Source organism: Rhipicephalus microplus, chromosome 5 (genome assembly GCF_043290135.1).
Source record: "Rhipicephalus microplus isolate Deutch F79 chromosome 5, USDA_Rmic, whole genome shotgun sequence".
Classification (NCBI taxonomy): domain Eukaryota; kingdom Metazoa; phylum Arthropoda; class Arachnida; order Ixodida; family Ixodidae; genus Rhipicephalus; species Rhipicephalus microplus.
Window position 1 is genome coordinate 6,029,048 of NC_134704.1, and position 18,833 is coordinate 6,047,880.

At 44.0% G+C, this 18,833-nt stretch overlaps 1 protein-coding gene across 2 annotated transcripts in view; it reads right to left on the reverse strand.

Annotated features, from left to right (window-relative positions):
- Window positions 1-9,208: 9,208 nt before the first annotated feature.
- Window positions 9,209-18,833, reverse strand: part of Asap (ArfGAP domain of ASAP) — a 167,486-nt gene continuing 157,861 nt past the window's right edge. For both annotated transcript variants that reach the window (XM_037426312.2, XM_075894746.1), the window contains one exon: window positions 9,209-11,861. In XM_037426312.2, coding sequence (XP_037282209.1) covers window positions 11,652-11,861 — 210 coding nt within the window. In that variant the 3' untranslated portion in view covers window positions 9,209-11,651. The remainder of the gene's footprint in view (window positions 11,862-18,833) is intronic.

Here is an 18,833-nt window from a genome sequence, read left to right on the forward strand (position 1 = left end):
TAGCCACTAGACCACCACGGCGGGGCGTCACACATAAAAGTAAAATGCAGCAATTCAGCATACAACCTAGCCCAGTGGGTAGCGTGGTCCTGTTGTCCTGATGGGTAATCGATTCGGTACGCAAACTGTCCCGAAAACGTCCTAATGGGGCGTACAGTTATTGGTATGCAAAATGTCCTGGTGGACCAATCTGAGTATGTTTCAGTCCGCTATAAATCCTGAAATAGTGCCAGAAATGCTCTGGTGGACCTTTTGTGAATCTTTACAAAGCTTGCCGAGGCTGGACGAGGATCTTTCTCGGACTCCATCTGGACTAGTTGAGCATGTTCTCGGGCATAGGCGTATCAGCCGGGGGGGGGGGGGGGGGCAAAGGAACGCGAGCCCCCCCCCCCCCCCTTTCGACAGTGCACGGTCACCCTTGGCTGCATGCTGGGGAAACCAACAAGGCGATCATTTTCCCTCACAATAGTAATAACCCAATTATGTTCTTACGGTAGAATGAAAATGTTACTAGGCAATCTTACAATTGCCGACATTTCCGCTGTGATGATTTTTCTTGTAGGTGAATTCTTCGCAGTGCGGGTCGCCTATGCGAGGTTTTCGCGTCTTGCGCTGTAGTATACATGGTTCTCACGTGACGTCACGTTCAGCGACGCGCGCAGCGGTGGCCATGCTGGTGCAGTACGTTCGGAACCGTCGTGGTGCTATATGTAGTGCTGCGTAGATCGCTCGCTGGATTCCGTGCCGACCGGTTGTGCCCCCGCGATCTCCGACGTCAGCGTAGCTCTGGCCGACTATGCTCGCTGTACGTCATCTCCCGAGGTCGATCTCCGACGACAGCGTAGCTCTGACCTACTGGACTTTCTCTGCGCCATCTCCTGACGCCGACAAGAGCTCTTGCAAGTGGTGCCCCGTCCTCGGACTCCTGTGACCGTGTTTCCATCTTTCCTATATCTCCTATCCCCTCGATATGTCGTTGCTCTGTGGCTTACCTCATCTATTTTTCTCTTTCTCTACACCTTTATTCCTATCCTTTTAATTTCTCCTCACCCCCATCCCTTGTGAGCTACTGTTGAGGTGTCGCTCGCTGAAGCAGACAGTTACGGGGCTCACTTTTCTCTTCTTTTCCCCTCTTAGAACCACTTCAGAGCGGTCCGCGCTTGTTTGCACAAGATTTCAGGTAATCGTGGTGCCTTTCGTGTACGATGCCGACTTTTTTTATTGTTAAGTATTCATTATACGCGACTTACTATTCGGATCTTTCGAGGCCAGAGCGCTTTCGCTATGCCGAGAAGGTGGAAATGTGCGATAGCATCGACCCCTTCCCGCTGCATTCGGCCGGGAGCGGGCACTTCAAGTGACGTGAACATATTTCCGGTCATTTGTTGCGGACGGAGACATCGCGAATAATTTTGTTCTTTACCGCTAATTATTTGACCCTCAAGGAAATTAAGGCGTTCAAGTCAACCAATGAGCATAATTATTTTACAAGCGCTTGGTTCAAGGGTCTGTCGGCTAAACAGTTGCAAGGTGACAAGGTTCTTCTGCTGGGCGAGGTAAGTTGCATGCAGGCTGTTTTTTATCCTGTTTTATAGTTAAATAATGTTTAATTAATGCACAAGATATTTAGTGCCAAAGTCCACTCGGTTATATTTCATATCACTAAACCCCATAGCGCCATCACGAGTCTTTTTTTTTTTTTGAGTCTCATATGACAGGAGCTGTTGGTTTGTCAATTCTGTAGGCTTGGCAATTTAATGCGCGAAAAAAAAATGCGGAAACGCGTGAAAGAGATTCATATCACTTGCCGCCTAGATGTCAACCGAAAATTTCGGTCCCATGCACTTGTCCTGTCGAACAATGAAGGTCTATTGTAACTGATCAAGCTTGTTGCGGTGGCTCGTTCACTAGCAAGAAAAGCTCGAACAGTGACGTGCAAAGATGTCCCCATTGTTCATTTGTACCATGCGACATGTCCTTTGCTTGTGGATCATTCACAAAAGTTGCGAGACCAGCCTCTACTTGTGTGGATCCTTTACAAGAAACATGGGGTTGTGCTTTTAGCCGATTGCTCGTGCATGACAGGCGCTGGGGGGCATGTTCTCATGTTGCAGCTTGCCAGTATGCTGTAGTAACTGGCGTGCAGAGGAGAATTGTTACCAGCTACACGTCAAAGAGCAACAGTTGGCTTCCTTGCACAGTTTCGATAGTCTGCCTACAAACGTAACTATATCCCTATCGGAAAAATTGCCATGGTGGATACTGGAAAACATGGTGGGCGTAGTGGAAATAATAGTGGGCATGGTGGAAATTATGATGGCTATGGTGGGACGTAGTGGAAAATATGGTGTTATGCCGGGACATACTGGGCGGTATGGTGTACAGATGATGGGTAAAGTGGAAATGATGGTGGAAAGCAGAGGCTAGATAGTGGGCAATAATGGGACACTCTGCCCACCATTGCGATAATGCTGGCAAGCCCTAAGCATATGGTGAGTGGGGCTTATTATGGTGGGCTACATGGTGTACCAAGCTGAGAAACTCTTCCCACCATTGCGATAATGCTGGGAAGCACTAAGCAGATGATGGGTGCTGCTTGTTATGGTGGGCCACATGGTTTACCAAGCTGAGAAGCTCTGCCCACCATCGCGATAATGCTGGGAAGCAGTAAGCAGATGATGGGTGGGCTTATAATGGCGGGCAATTTATATAGTGTACCAAGCTGGGATCTGTACACTACATGTTCTACCACCATGATTTCCACCAAAGGTTAGGCCTACTGACCGAGCCCGTACAATTGTGTTGTCCCTGCTTCCGGGTTTCAGAATACACGATTACGACGATTAAGTATGACAATACAGCGCAGCCATATGGCATCAATTAACCTAAATGGAGCATTTTTCATTGTGTATGGTGTCCGCTCAAGAAGCAACAAACATCGATGCGACGCGATTAAAGCACTCCCAGAGAACGTAATTAAGTGTCTTCTCACCGACAGCCGCCGGTCGCACTCGCCGGCACTTCTCTAGCTCTTGTACGAGAACTCAGACGTGGTAATTCGTGTGCTTGGTGAACCAATATGATAGCGCAATATTTCCGGCACACTGCATTCGTTTTGGCCAAGCCGTTATGTAGTTGTTGCTTTAGCGAAAGAACTACAGCATTGCGCTGGCGCGACCGCCCTCTACGTTGCGCGAAAAGCATCCCAATACTCAATCAAATAAATTAGGCAGGCGTATCTATGGAATGAGCCTAGAAGCGTCATAAAGCGTGAGCAGATGTCACCCTTTAGAACGAGCGCGAAACAGATATTAAACTTGGCAGACCCCGCCGGTAAACTGTTGCTGCTCCCCAGTCCACTTGGTTTTTTTTTCTTCTGGAAGTTGTGAATTGTAAAAAAAAATAGCACTAATGCCATTAATATAGTGACAATCGTTACAGGCCGCAGTTGCTTGTGTTTAATAAATGTGCAATTTTTAGTAGCAGGTGTAGATCTTGTCTATGTTGTGTACACGACAAACATAACTTAAGTTGAGCCTTAAGTTTGTATGGCAACTAAGTATTTAACGCACAATCAACGTCATGTTGGTGTGGCGCAGTGGGAAATAAAGAAAAAAAAATGGCGTGGCGCAGTGGTTAGCGTCTTGGAATGAGAATTCGCAGGTTGCACGTTCGATCCTCCGTGGCGTTTTTTTTTTACGGGACCGGTGTTTTTTATATCATTTTTATAGAATTCTATAGAATTCTTTTTTATTTTTTGTGGCAGCTCGTCACGGTGATTATGACGTCATTTCGCGCTCAAGCGTTGCCGGCACTGCAGCACCCACCATGCGCCATGGTGGGCGTTTCCCACCATTCACCCACTACATTAATCCACTATAATGGTGGGTGGTGGTTTCCACCATGCCCACCATTCGTTTTTTTTTCCGATAGGATATATAGTTAACTTAGACGTAAATTTTCCCATTGTGGATGTACATCGTGCACCCAAACAAACAATGTGCCGGTCGATGTGGGCGCCACGAACACACGTCATTCCTATCAGTGTCCAGACCAGCGCGTCTTATCCGGCCCAGCCACAATCCACGCTGCTTCGCGCTTAGTTCTTTCGTACGGTCACAGTGATCTTAGATCGTTTTTGGGAGACGGAAAAAGTGAGTGTACGTTGGTTTCGCCCAACAAGTGTTTTTGGAATAACCAACTACAGCGCAGATAACTATCGCGACGCGTCGAACGTTCCGCCAGCGTTCACATTGCACCGCCGCGGCCGCTGGCCCGCTGCACCAGCATGGCGGAATGGCATCCCAGGATTCCTAGGCTTGACGTTAGTGCAAGCTATGTATTGCAGAGCAAGCAAGCGCTGAACAGAGGCTCTACAATATTACATCACCTGTTCATGCTTTTATTTTGCTGTGACTTATTGATGCAGTTACGGATTGGACAAGCAACCTTTTTATAGACCAATCAAATCATTTGCGGGTTCCGGAAAATAATGTTCTTCGAAAAGGGTATATATATCATCACCGCTGCTCTGCTACGAACCGATGAGTGTGACGAATCGTTTTTGACGTTTAACTTTCTCTGCACTGAAACGCGAGAAATTGTTTTCGCTTTAGTCTCTGGTAAACCGGGTCAGCCTTAAACAATTGCTTTAACTTAAAAGATTGAGCTATATTTTTTCTTCCTACATGCTTGATAATGTTCTCTAAAGGGCTTCACCATATATTTCACGATGATGGCGCAGAGTTCTTCAAAGCACTGGGGTTTACGGGCAGGGAGGGCAAAAAGCGGGAAGAATGAACTAGAAGGAGGTTATCTGATTGGTGGCTAAAGTCAAGGCAAGAGTGAAAATAAGCCCTTCACTGCAAAGTAACAGTCCTCAACTACGACTAATTGACTAATTATTACGGCTAGGTAGCGTTAGCCACTGCCTGATCTAAAGGGTACAGCCTCATATGCCATCCATCCATCCATGCGCGCGCAATCGCACTAAAAAAAGCTGCGCATTTGAAGAAAAAAAAAAAGTGCTCAAGATCGGACGGATTCATAAAATTTTTGCGGCGTTGAAATCGTGAGGCAATAAGCTCTTCCAGTGAATTCGTTCAATCGTTACTTGAAAAAAAAAAAAAAAAAACCCACGTAACTATTGCAGCGCGTCAGCACGTGGCTTTTCTATGCGGCGCTAGAGAGCGCACGTGAATAAATGGATGGATTAATATGCCTGTATTTTTTACATCGGGAGGCGTCTAACGCCACCAAGCCATAATACTTATATTGCAAACAAAAACTAGATTTATCTTTTTTTTTAAATAGCGAAATTAAGGACTGGTAAGTACTTTGCAGTGAAGGATTCAATTTTCACTCGTGCCTTGTTTTTAGCCACCAATCAGATAACCTCCCTCTAGTTATTTCTACTCGCTTAAAGTTTATTCTGCCCTCCATGGCCCTAAACCACAGTGCTTTTAAAAACTGCGCCAGCCCTTTACTGAATTAACATTATGAAGTGTTCGGCCACGGAGTTCCTCAGTGTGTTCGGCATTTTCTCCTCCTCTCCACACGCACTGCATACCGTGTCCACCCCTTCGTATTTGGCCCGATACGTCTTGGTTCGCAACACTCCCGTCCTGGCCCCAAACAGCAAAGATCTCTAGCGCGGACTTCTTAATCATGTCTATTCTCCACATGTCGGTCTCAGTTTCCTTCACCTTTTTTTTAACCAATATATAGTTCTTTTTGATTTGGCTTCCTGCTGTTAGTTCTAAGAGTTTACCCGCCAATTTTCTGGTTCGCTTCCTTCATTTTGTATCGACATTCCTCATGTACAAATACCTCAAAACCTTCCTAGCCAAACGCTTCTCCATCATTTCTCTCAATCGCTCCTCAAATTTTATTTTGCTGCTAGATTCCCTGCCCTCAAATGATGTGCATCGCATATCACCTTGTGCTCCCCGATTTGGTGCATTTCCGTGAGCTCCTAAAGCAAGTCTACCTATTCCACGTTGTTTAATTTCTAATCTTGCTTGAACCTCTAATATCATGCTAGAGACCACATTGCGAACGTCAAACAAGGAACCATAACCCCTTTCCAAATTCCTCTCACAACATCATACCTATTATAATTCCGCGGTGCCCTATTTTTCATTACCGATGCCTTCCTGTTACCTTTAGTCGTTACGTATATTTCGTGCTCCCTTAGGCACTCGGTCCCATTGCTTATCCATATGCCCAGATATTTTGTATTTATCTGTTATCTCTAGCGTGATCGACCTCCTGCATCCTAAGCTTACTACCTTCATTATCATTAATAATCATAACTGCCGATTTTTTTCATGCCAAATCTCAAATCTAACCTATCTCCCTCATTACCGCAGATGTCTACCAATCTCTGCAAATCTTCCTTGTTGTCGGCCATTAGCACTTCATCATCTGCGTACATTAACGCTGGTAGGGCCTGATCAATAAGTTTTCCTTGTTTGACTACTATAGAGAGGTTGAAGCCCAGTTCACTTCCCTATAATTTGGCCTCTAATCCTTGTAGGTACATCATGAATAATAAGGGTGACAGGGGACACCCCCGCTTAAGCCCCCGTTTTACCTCTGCAGGCTTGGATACCTGTTTTTCTCACTTCATAACTGCCTTGTTACCTTTATAGATATCCTTTAAAAGATTAGTGACTCCATCTTCTGCACCCAGTGTGTCCAGTATTCCCCACAATTCCTCTTGAACCACGCTATCGTACGCTACCTTGATATCCAAAAATGCTAGCCACAGGGGCCTGTGTTCCTTTTCTGCTATTTCGATGCACTGCGTCAGTGAGAACACATTGTCTTCCAACCTCCTGCGTTTCCGAAACCCATTCTACAGTTCTCCCAGCACCCCCTCATCCTCTATCCATGCCTGCAGTCTTTCCTTTATAATCTGCATCGCCAGCCTGTAGACCACTGATGTCACTGTTATAGGACGGTAGTTGTTTATGTCAGCTTTGTCCCCCTTTCCTTTATAGATCATGCTCATCCTGCTAAGTTTCCATCCATAGGGGACCTCACCATCCATTATAGTTTTGCTCGCTGCCTCTCCCAAAGTCTGCTTAGACTTTGGACCCAATTCCTTTATCACCATAACTGGGACGCAGTCAGGGCCTCTTGATGTACTACTAGGAACCCTATTCTCAGCCCTTTCCCACTCTTGTTGTGAAAATGGAGGCAATGCGTCACTTGATCAATCCTTGTCTATTAAGGTACTTAAGGCACTTTTTTGTAGAAATTCGATTGTTGAAATTGAAATCGCAAAGCCAAGCACTCTCTTCATTGGAAGAGGCGCGGCACCGCACCAAAATACACGCGCTGCTTAAGAGTGTTGTTTGCTTCCTGCCACAGCACGAAGGAACAAACGTGGCAGAGTTATGACATTGGAGAGGGAAACATGTCCACGCAAGAAGCAGCGCTCTTCCCTACCCATGTTTCCGTAGTTACGCTGTCGTTTTCTTGCGGTGTGCAATATGTTGATTCTAAATCACCAACTAGCCCAAGCATCCGTCTCATCGAATCGCAGTGGGAAAGCGCTCGGACACACGTGACGCAAGCAGCCTTACCCATATTGTGTGGTCGCATCCCGACGACACCTTCAGCGGACGGCTCCCGTTGAGAAGCATGCGTTTGTACTGGCAGAAATAAAAGGAGGGGTTGGTTTATAAATTAACACCCTGTATAAGTGTATAGCGCATATTTCTTGTAAATTTTATGGGCAAATTTTTTTGCTTCGTAAAAATGGTTTAATTTCTGAACTCAAGTTGAAAACACTCCTGCACGGGCCTGAAAGGAACCTGCAGTATCGAAAAATAATCTTAGAAGCGTAGCATAGGGGTAGGCGAGGGTGAGAAGAAAGATTAAGCATATACAGTTTAGCGAGGAGGTGGAAAGGAAGAGCATAGCCATGAGTACAATACAATTAACAAAGGGTGTGAAGCAGTAATGTGAAGGCGAGGAAAATCAAAGTGAGGATTCCTTTCTGACCACAGACGCCAAGCTGGCTGCACTTTTGCAGTGCATGCTTGCGCATGAACATGAGCGTCTCCGCTGCTCGGCACTTCCAACAGCTTTCATGTGCAACTGCAAACATTTTTCCAGCAAGCCAGTTTTGAAAACTTTTGTTGTAATTAAAACAGCTGCAATGTACTGACTGCTAAATCATTCTTTTGTTTGTGCTGTAAACTTTTTTTTTTTTACAATGCTGCAGAATGAGAGCTCTCTTAAAAAGAAACACAACTTTTAAAAAGTGCGCTTTTTTCCAGACCTGAAGATAATAAAGTTTAAGCATCACTAACACAACAATAATTTGTTTAAAGGACCCTTACCTGCGGAAATAATGTGATGATTTTGTGGGATCTGTTAACAAATTAGTATATACACTTTCACAAACAAAAAATGAATTGCATTATGTGATGCAAACTGATCGCTGTAAATTTTGCAGCTCTTTCCCTTATAAGAAGTTTTTTTTCTTCTGGTCAATGTTTGTTAATAGAATGAGACTGTAATGAAAGACTGACCAACTTCATTTTGCCGCAGCCACACAATGACATTATGTCTGTCACATTTGAATGCTGTAATAAAGGCGATTCATCTACCGACACAATAAAGCTCGCGGAGAGTTGCTTCCCCTAGTCACATAAAAAAGGGAGGCGCAAAGTCTGCCCCATACATTAATAGGATGGGGATACTCTTTTAGATATCACAAACTTTAGGTGCTGAACACCAATGCCTAGCATGACAAAGTGAAACTATGAATGACAATGAACAGAAGAGGCTGTAGATATGAGAGCATTTGCCTTGCTATTTGCGCACAGTCTTCCATACTCAAAGAAAACTCCATGCTTATGAGAATATCTGTGAAGCTTTCCATTCTGAAACATGCCATACTAACCAACCTAATCTTCAACTTTATCCACAAAGCTGCACAGTGCTTTATTGTTAATTTGACTCCATAGAAGCTGGAACAAATTTTTAAAGGCTGATAGGTACTACTTATAAACTTGTGTAAGACTTGTGAAAAATAAAAATTTTACGTAACAAAACCATGCAACAAGAGACCCTGCCTCAGAATTTCGATGCAGCAGTGCTCTATTCAACCAAACATAGATGAATAACAAAAAAGTTTGTGCATCAATCAGCTTGTGCTACTCAACTGGTCTGGTGGGAAACTCAACACAAACACGAGCTTTACCACATTTATTATGAATTCACTATTACATGGCATAGCTCAGATGACACGCTAACATTCAGCAGGAGCAGAAATTAAAAAAAAAAAACATTTCAAAGAACAGATTCATGTGGACACACAGTACTGGAAGCAAGAAAACACTTAACTGCGGTTTGGCATCACAGCTCCCTGAAGCAGCAGGACTATGCAAGTGCCACACCGGCAGCTCACATCAATGTATAAAATTCCTTGCAGTGAAAAGTGCAAACCTTCAAGTTCTCTCTCGAAGAAGTCTACACAAGGTTTTTATGTACATGCCCCTCACTAATTCTGCATATAGAAAATCAGTTTGGCAGTAGCCTTTATTGTATGATTATATATATAAATATGTGTGTGTATGTTTGTGTATGAAAGAGGAAAACAATATGTCACATACATCTTCAAATTTGTTCAGACTAGAATGTTTCATAGTTGTACTTGCATCACAGCTTTTAACAAGTCATCACTTGCATTACGGTTGGAGATGTGTTATTCTTGCTCAAAGAGAAAAAATTGTAAAAATGAACTTGGTTAGTGACCCCACAGCTTCTGGTGCTCAACAGTGAACTAGATTAAGCAAATTTCGGCTTGCTCCAAACAAGCAGTATGGCTGCATCACATGCACCTATTATGCTAAAAAAAAAAAACACCATTGCCTAGCTATACATACTGATCTAGAGCTATAAATAATACTATCAAGCTAAGAGTTGACAGATGGACTTTCTATGAAACTTGCAAGGAACAGAACGTACATAAACTCCTACAGCTATAGTTTTGCAGGGAGTGCCAATAACGCGTATGTCTTCAACCTTGCCAAGTATGACTGCACATTCTCATTTATTTCAAGACAAATGCACTGGCTCTGCGGTGAAATATCACCCAACAGACTGACAGAACAAGGCTGAAATGGGAGAATAAATATAAAAATTGTAATCGTGTAAGAATCGTCCTTTTTTATGTGCACTTGATGAGAACCAGAACTTCCAGGTCCTTAAGAGTGCATGCAAACTCAAGCATGGAAATAGCATTTGAAGTTGTCTGCCACGTGAATACGACAATTCTCCTTCACTTTGTTGTAAAGACTGGAGCAACATCGCTAAGAAGGCAGTGAAGGCGAGAAGAAGGGAGCACAATACAAAACTGTCATAACATCTAGTTTGCTACCCTGTACAAGTGTTTGACTTACCATCACGTCCTTGAGCAGTTTATACAGAACCGCTACGATTCCTTGGTACAACCTTCACAGTGCCAATACTATGTACATTATGCTTTGTTCTTGAATGTGGTTGGCACACAAATATGTGCTGTTTTACGTTGCTTGTATAACATGGTGAGATTGTGGCCAGCACTAGCACATTTTCATCATAACATATACTGTTTTTACAAATTACAAAGTACAAGGACAGCTTCTTGTTTATATGAAGGAGACTTTGAGATATAAAGCAACTCCTAAAGATAAATGGTTCTTAACAGTTTACATAATGATGTTCCCAGGAAGACAAGACACCGAATTTTCGCAGTGTAAACACCGAAGCCTGTGTCGTCTAACAACCGCTGTTGTCATAGCTATTGCTACTTTTATTACATAAGCCTGAAAATAAATGTGTCGTGATGTCAAGATGTACACCGATCTAACAATGTGCAAGAGTTTAAAAAGACTGGCAGAGGTGTACAAATGTAGCACATGAGCCCAATGCTCTAAAGTCACCCCTTGAACTGCAACAAAGGGACAAAGCACGTGTTCATCTGCAAAGTGAGTGTGCTTAGTTACAAGTGCTCTGTGCAATAACATGTTTGTTTTGGCTTTTCATTGAAGTGCTCAGTGAGAAGATTCTTTGACAGTGCATTGTACATGCAGATTGCTTTGATGGAGTGGGTATTCAGTCGGATCGGCAATAGCACAATCACTGCAACCCACTTCCCGAGTGAGTGCCACAGCGACAGCTAAGTTGAGTGATATGGTTGTAGCCACACATGCGGAGAAGGTGCAAGGATTTCTGCAACTGAAATCGCTGAACCACGTATACCTTTCTTTTCTACTGTCAAGGCAACTTGTATGCCTTATAAAACCACAATGTTTTTGGGGCTGCATCAAGAAACCAATACATTGGAGTAAGTCATAGAAATATTGGCTGGCCAAGTAGTACAAAAATTCTTCGAACTTATTATGCTGCAGGTGGCAACACAGCAGCAAATAAAATGTCCCTCTGTGCAATGAAATGAGCAAAGCTAAAAACAACATCTCATCAATAATAAAAATAGATAGGCCTTGATCTATGTATTTATATTATATAAATTGTTTCACAATAACAGAAATGGCATAAGCAAGAATGTGCTTTTGGCATGCAAGGTGAACTTTCTTTCTCAGCAGGTCTACGCAGCAATCACTGTTTTGGTTTGGTAAAAGCCAGTGCCACTAATCTGACAACATATGAACAAAACTGGTGGGGAAAACACCCCGGCGCTCGGGATCGCCCTCAATCATTCCTTCCATCCACTGGTCATCTTCGGTGATCTCGCTGATGATGACTATGATTTCGCCTTCGCTGAACGACAGCTCATCTTGCTGGTCGGCGCAACAATCGTACAGTGCACGACACCGGCGTCTCACTTTTGTGCTGTGGCACTGCGCAGTTGCAAATTAAGCTCTGTAAGCACAGTGAAGGCATTCGTATGATAATGCTCCTTCACAGCAGAAATACACAGCACTGTCTCATTCTGAGCATGCCTATGTTATGTGAACAGCTTCAATTGCAGTGTCATTTGAGACTTCTCACCAGAATGTTGCTATTCTCAAGTTGCACAAATGACACAACAAAAAGTTATAATTTATTTTCCACCAGTTGCACCAAGTAAATGCAAGGTGCGAGAGTGTATTCCTTCCCAATCCTGTCACCAGTATGCTGGCCATAATAAAAAAAAAGCAGTGCAGAAAAATAAGCAATGCTAAGAACCACTTTTGCAACTTTTCTAAGATACAAACAACATCTTTTTTCAAGTAGTTGTTGCTTCCTCAGCTACATTTTCTTATCCTCAGAGTAACGACGTTGTCCACGAGTGAACTTGCACAGACAGTGGACTCAAGTACACAAAATAATTTTTTTTTCACAGGCAATTCCCATAATTTAAGTCATGCCAGCTAACTCATGTCCACTTGAAACAGCGTTGTGGAAAAGTAGCCTTTGTAATCACAAGTTTGCTCACAATGTGAGAAAATATTTATGCCCAGGACACTCGACAATAAGATCCAATTGGTGTGCATCGTGCTACACATGGGGATGGAAAAAAAAAAACTAGGAGTTGCATGACAATCTTGAAACCCCCAGCCTTCAAGGTGGCCTGAGACACTATTTGAGCATGTATTCTTCATCGGTTTTTCTTTTCTGGTGCTGTGGGACGCACCGGTATCTTTGCGCAAATGGCAATGCCAAAATCGATGTCATTATAAATTTAATCTACGGGACAAATTACCTTGATTTCAGACTACAACGACACACATTCGCTCTTTTTGTAATGAGAAGTGACATCATGTCATGTGACGTGACAACCAACACCGTTCGCTTTTGATAGGCTTGATGCGTGAAATAGGGTGCAATATTCATATGGTGGCAGCTAGGCCATACGAGTGAATGCCAAAAACAGTGAAAACTCTTTTTACACTTTCTCACAAAGAAATCAATCCTGTTTCTCAATTATGCATATTCAGGACAACGAACACAACATTTAGCCTGCGAGCGAGGCTATGGTACGCCAGCAACTAAAAGTGGAAACGCATGATGCGTTTTAAGCGAGACTTAAATGCGACAGGCAGTGGATGCTGGTATTGCCATAGAACGCGTCTCGCATACAAGCGGAGAAGTGACCCCACCCAAAACTATGTGTTTATCTTACACAGTGTGACCGCAGGAGCGTCTGCTACCTGACACATGTGGTTTGTAGTAAGCATGCTAATGAAGCCATCAAAAAAAGCACTAGCGAGGTATTGTGTGAAAGCCACCCCGAGGAGACTTTTCCGGTATGTCTTTACGAGACACGTTCTGTGATTGAAAGCGATCTTTGACATCAGCAGGCGAGTGAAATGTGAAAGAAAATGTTTCTCGAAGTTGTCTGCTCCAGTTTTGAACTTTGAGGACTCATAGCTTTATTTTCTGCGCATCAATATCCATCATTCTTGTTGCATTCGTCTCAGTAATCATCGCTACACAAGCTCCAGTGCTAAGTAAAGCTGTCTTAAAGGTTTCGCAGGACCCCTTTAAGGAAATAGGCACAGTAGTGTGTGTTCCATTTGTAGTGGGTGACCAGCTTTAAACTACGAAGCCATTATAATAATCACATGTTCTGACGTCTGCTAGCAATGAACACTTGTAGCACGCATTATTACTGCAATATTTCCAGTTGCATTGTGAAGCATGTATACAGGACGCGTGCGTTTGTAAAGCACGAAAGCTACCTTCACTGCATTTTCAAGCAGAGGAAGTTCCTTTCCCAGCAATCACAAGCAGACGCGTTGCCACGTGAAAGAACATTCGCTTGCCATGCAAACGACTCGGGTTCAATCACCACTCAGACCCAAACGACTCTGATACAGCCACTCTGACCAAGAATTTTTTTATCATTTATTTTATTTACATCATTCTCAATTTTTCGGTTATGCATAAAATGACAATTTTTCGCTCACAATCAATGAGGCTGATGCAAGAATTTATGCGAAACGCTACCACATTAGAAGCTAAGTTCGATGTAAAGTCTTGCTAAAAATAATCTATGATTATTTCTGCAAGACTAGCTTTTCTGCAATGCTCTCAAGAACTGCAGTGAAGCCATTTTGGCACATCGGAATTTGATTGTTTGGTAGACATCCTAAATAAACTTGTTCAATGAAATGTACTCGTGCTTTTCATTTCTTTCTTTTGCCATACAATTTTAGGGGAGTTTACCTACATTTAAGTCAACTTACAATCCAAAAAATATGGTAACTTTCTGACAGGACCAAAAGCAACATTTTTCCACGAAATAGAACAGGAACCTATTGGTGCAACAAGTAAATCTAGCATCCTGTATAATGATTCTCCTAAAAAAAGTTTTATTTTTACCAGCTCTTTTATTATTTTGCATGTTTCAATAGCCTCTGAAGTAGAAAAGAGCACCAACAATTTTTTCTAGCCTACAAAAAAACGGGGCGGGTGATGGAAAGAGATATATCTAATGCAGTGTCAGCTTTGGATAAAACTGACCACCTGATTAATTTGTGCGTAACAAAGCCTAGTCAGCCAAATTTTTTCAAACTATTTACCTTCAATGATTGGTTTTTCAGTGTTGCTAGATACTTTGGATGCCTCTGAGGCAATTGGCTGTAAAGTGGTTTTAGGCAGTTGAGAATGTATAAAATACTGGACCCTGAAAGCATTAACATTAAGAATATTTGGGATTTTTCCCTACGATGGCATTCACTGAAGCAGTCATGGATGCCTAGAGTGGGCTGACATGCTGGCAGTTGCTGCAACCACAGTTTATGCAATCGACAAGTACTGCAGATAGGGCGAGTTGGTGCATGATGCTCCAATCAGCAACACTTGTCGATGTCCTTTCTAGCTCAACGGGCTCATTTTCAGCGTACCATCAAGACCATTACGCCATCATGTCGCTCATTGCCGCTTTAGTTTGCAAAGCTCGTTCACTGGCTTCCGTGTTCGTTGAAAAATTGTTACGTATGAAGTGGGGATGCTCTATTGTGGTTTTGTACCTTCAGCGAGGCACATCACGAGGGTTTGCAAGATCCTGAAATTTTTTCCGTACAGCGTAAAAATTCATAAAGTTTATGTTCCTATAAGGGTAATTGTGTTGGAATACTCCTGGCAGAAGCCATTAGCACTGTTTTTACAAGCCAAGCTGAAGTGTTTGTCAATCAAAGAACCCTTTCTTATAAGAAACTCTGATGAAATAATCAATTTTTTAGGAACTAACGCTCACAAAGGTTACCAGGCCTTTTCAATTGTCATCAAGGATCTTTTTCTTTCGATTCATTACAAAGACCTGCTAAAAGTAGTGAAACAGTCAATTATGGGTATGGTTCCATCAGGTTCCAAAATGACGCCTTGATATATAGCAGCAATTTTTTGAAGTTTTTACATTTTTATCACGTGTCGACTTTCATTAAACAGGATGATGCTGTTTATCTACAGTACACAGGCATATGCTTAGATTTGTGCATTGCACCCATACTATGCTATCTTTTTCTCGCCCGACTTGATGTTATTCTGTACAATAAGCTTGCTCAGACGAGAGTGCACAAAACTTTTCCTTATGTCGATAATTTCTTTTTTTCCATTTAGTGTGCCTCAATTGATGTTGAACGTCAGGTAGCAGACATTCTGCCAGTCATTAAGAAGTGTCTAGGGCCACTTGACCTCACGTGTGAAATACCGCAAGAAGGCACAATCCACTTTCTCAACCTTCATCTGTTCTGTTCATTAAAACATACTTGCTGGTGCTATGAATTACGGTCGGAAAAGCCTCTCCTGCAGTACAATTCAATGCATTCGAAGCTATTTAAACAAGGAATCGCCAAGCTGTGCTTTAAGAATGCCCTAATGAAGTCATTCCATCAAGTTATAGCTGATAGTTTTGCAGGGCAAAGCAAACGCTTATCCATGGCAGACAAGTGCAGGTCTCAGTGGATGAGTGCTTGTTGCATAGTTTACGTAGGTGGCCGCAGGACAAAGGTGAGCCCGATGCAAGAAAAACCAGTGTCATACCGTATGTGCATAAGATAGCCCTGAGAGAAAATGTTGTCAGCTCCAGAAAAACTAAAGTCGACTATGCAAGCTTACAAATTCTGAGAAGGAGTCGCAACCCACCTGTGGGGAGAAGCATGTGACTAGGTTTGTTGAATGTTCTTTTGCTGTCATGTATATGTTGTCATGCGACGTGGAATACATGACAGACTGGTAGGTGTGTCAATGACTGACTGCGCGAGCACTGTAACTATGTAAAACACAAGGTTTCTTTGGTAGTTTTCTGGTTATGCAATGAAAGACGTGTGCATGCACTCCAATGCTTGACCAATGTATCATTTAGGGCCTCAGCCGTAACAAGTTGACTCGAGAAATTATTGAGACCAACTCTATCACAAAGTGTGTGAAGCTGTGTGTGAGTACGCCATCCGTAGTCTTATCTAAAAAGAGCTCAATTTTCTTGGGTGTGGACAGTGACGTACTGATATAAAATTGTTATTTTGACAATCTGCTTAAAGCTACATTGTTCGTAACGTGTGCTGTGCCACACACTTAGGGTTCTTTCTAATGTGTGCAGTACACGTGTCTGACTAGGTGAGCTATATAATATTGTTATGCACAAGGAGGACCAGGACGTATACGGCTGAAAGGGGCCGTTTATTTTGGTCGCGAAGAGAAGCGCCGGAGCAGGCAACAGATTGATGATCGCAGTGTCGTCGTCTTCTTTCTTCCTCCAGCTTGGGGCAGCCAGCATGTTCACCCATCTTCGTTGTCTTCCCAGGCATGCGTAACGTTCCTCCCCTCGCAGACGAAGGCCGCCGGGCGAGGTAACTGATTGACCTTGGTGTGTACAACTTCAGTCGAGCGACATGGACTGCTTGGGTTTTAGCGGCTCTTCTACCACTTCTCGTGAGGCGAGCTATTGTGTATGTGACTTCCGTGATTTTGTCGAGAACGACAAACGGTCCGTCGTATGTGGCCAAGAACTTATGGCATAACCCGCGTCTTCGTACCGGAGTCCACAGCCACACTAAGTCGCCTGGATGGTAAGTTACAGGCCGGTGGCGGACGTCATAGCGTACCTTCGATTTTTCCTGCGATGCCAAAGTGCGTAGACAAGCAATACGACGCGCCTCTTCTGCAAGGCAGAGGATTTCGGTGACTGAAAAATTCTCGTGCGCCGAGAATGGCAAAACTGTGTCTGTCGAGTGTATGCTGTGGCGGTCGTGCGTACATCAAGAAAAAGGGGCTATATCTTGTTGTCTCGTACTTAGCGGTGTTGAACGCGTACGTTATAAATGGTAGCACGTCATCCCAGTTCTTGTGGTCGGATGCCACATACATAGAGAGCATGTTTACAATTGTTCGGTTGGTGCGCTCCGAGCCCATTTGTTTGCGGATGGTATGGCGACGAGTGACGAAGGCGGGACTCACTCAATCGAAGCAGCTCTTCTACTATATCTGCCGTAAATTGTCGCCCACGATCACTGATGATCACGTGAGGTGGGCCATGTCGGAGGATAACGTGCTGCAGCAGGAACACAGAGACGTCGCTGGCAGTTGCGGTTGGTATGGCCGCCGTCTCGCAGTAGCGCGTGAGGCAATCGACACATTCAATTATCCAGCGATTGCCCTTAGCCGACTTTGGAAAAGGGCCCACGAGGTCAATGCCCACCTGTTGGAAAGGTGTGCTTGGAGGTGGCAAGGGCTGTAGAAGACCAGCTGGAGCAGTAGATGGGCGTTTGTGGCGCTGACACTGTGTGCAGCTGGCCACATACGCCTCGACTGACTGTCGCATTCCTGGCCAATAAAAGCGTTCCTTAGCACGGTAAAGCGTCCGCGCAGAACCTAAATGTCTGGACGTAGGATCGTCGTGCATAGCACCTAAAATCGCTGTTCGAAGGCTTTCTGGCACTACCAGGAGAAAACGTGCGCCAATGCTGGAAAAGTTCTTATATAGGAGTCCGTTGCGTACACAGAAATGGCATGCCGTAGGAGCTGTGCAAAGCGATGATAGCCTGGTGTCCTTTCGCTGTTCATCTTTGAAAGTACTGAGGTCGGGAAACTTTGGTGACACAGAAGCTACGAGGTGATCGAGGTCATCGGCGTCACACTCTGTAGTGCTCAGTGGCATGCGCGAAAGGCAATCTGCGTCGGCATGTCGTCGACCACTTTTGTACGAGACTATGAAGTTATACTCTTGGAGCCGAAGTGCCCAGCGCGCTAGACGGCCGCAAGGATCCCGAAGGTTGTCGAGCCAACACAATGAGTGGTGGTCGGTGACGACTGTAAAAGGGCTTCCATATAGGTAAGACCGAAGCCGCTGAATCGCAAATACTACCGCGAGGCATTCTTGTTCTGTGACAGTGTAATTCTGCTCGGGCCTACTCAAGGAGCGACTTGCGTATGCAATCACGTGCTCGCGGTTACCATAGCGTTGAACTTGGACGGTACGAATTCCTATGCCGCTAGCATCTGTGTGCAGTTCGGTTGGAGCTGATGGGTTGAAGTGTTGAAGAACAGGCCGCGACGTCAGGAGGAACTTCAGTTGACAAAAAGAGGAGTTGCACTCCGGAGTCCACTCGAAGGGAGTATTCTTCCGTAGCAAACATGTCAGCGGATACGCGACATCGGCAAATTTAGGTATAAAGCGGCAAAAATAGGAGCAAAGCCCCAAAAAACTGAAGAGCTCCTTCACAGAGCGCGGCACATTGAACGTTTCAACGGCTGCTGTCTGCTGGGGATCTGGACGAATGCCCTCCTGATCGACTAGGTGTCTGAGAACAAGGGTTTGTCGGTCTCCGAAGTGGCATTTATTTGAGTTAAGAACAAGGCCAGCGTTTTTTATGCAAGTCAGTACAGTA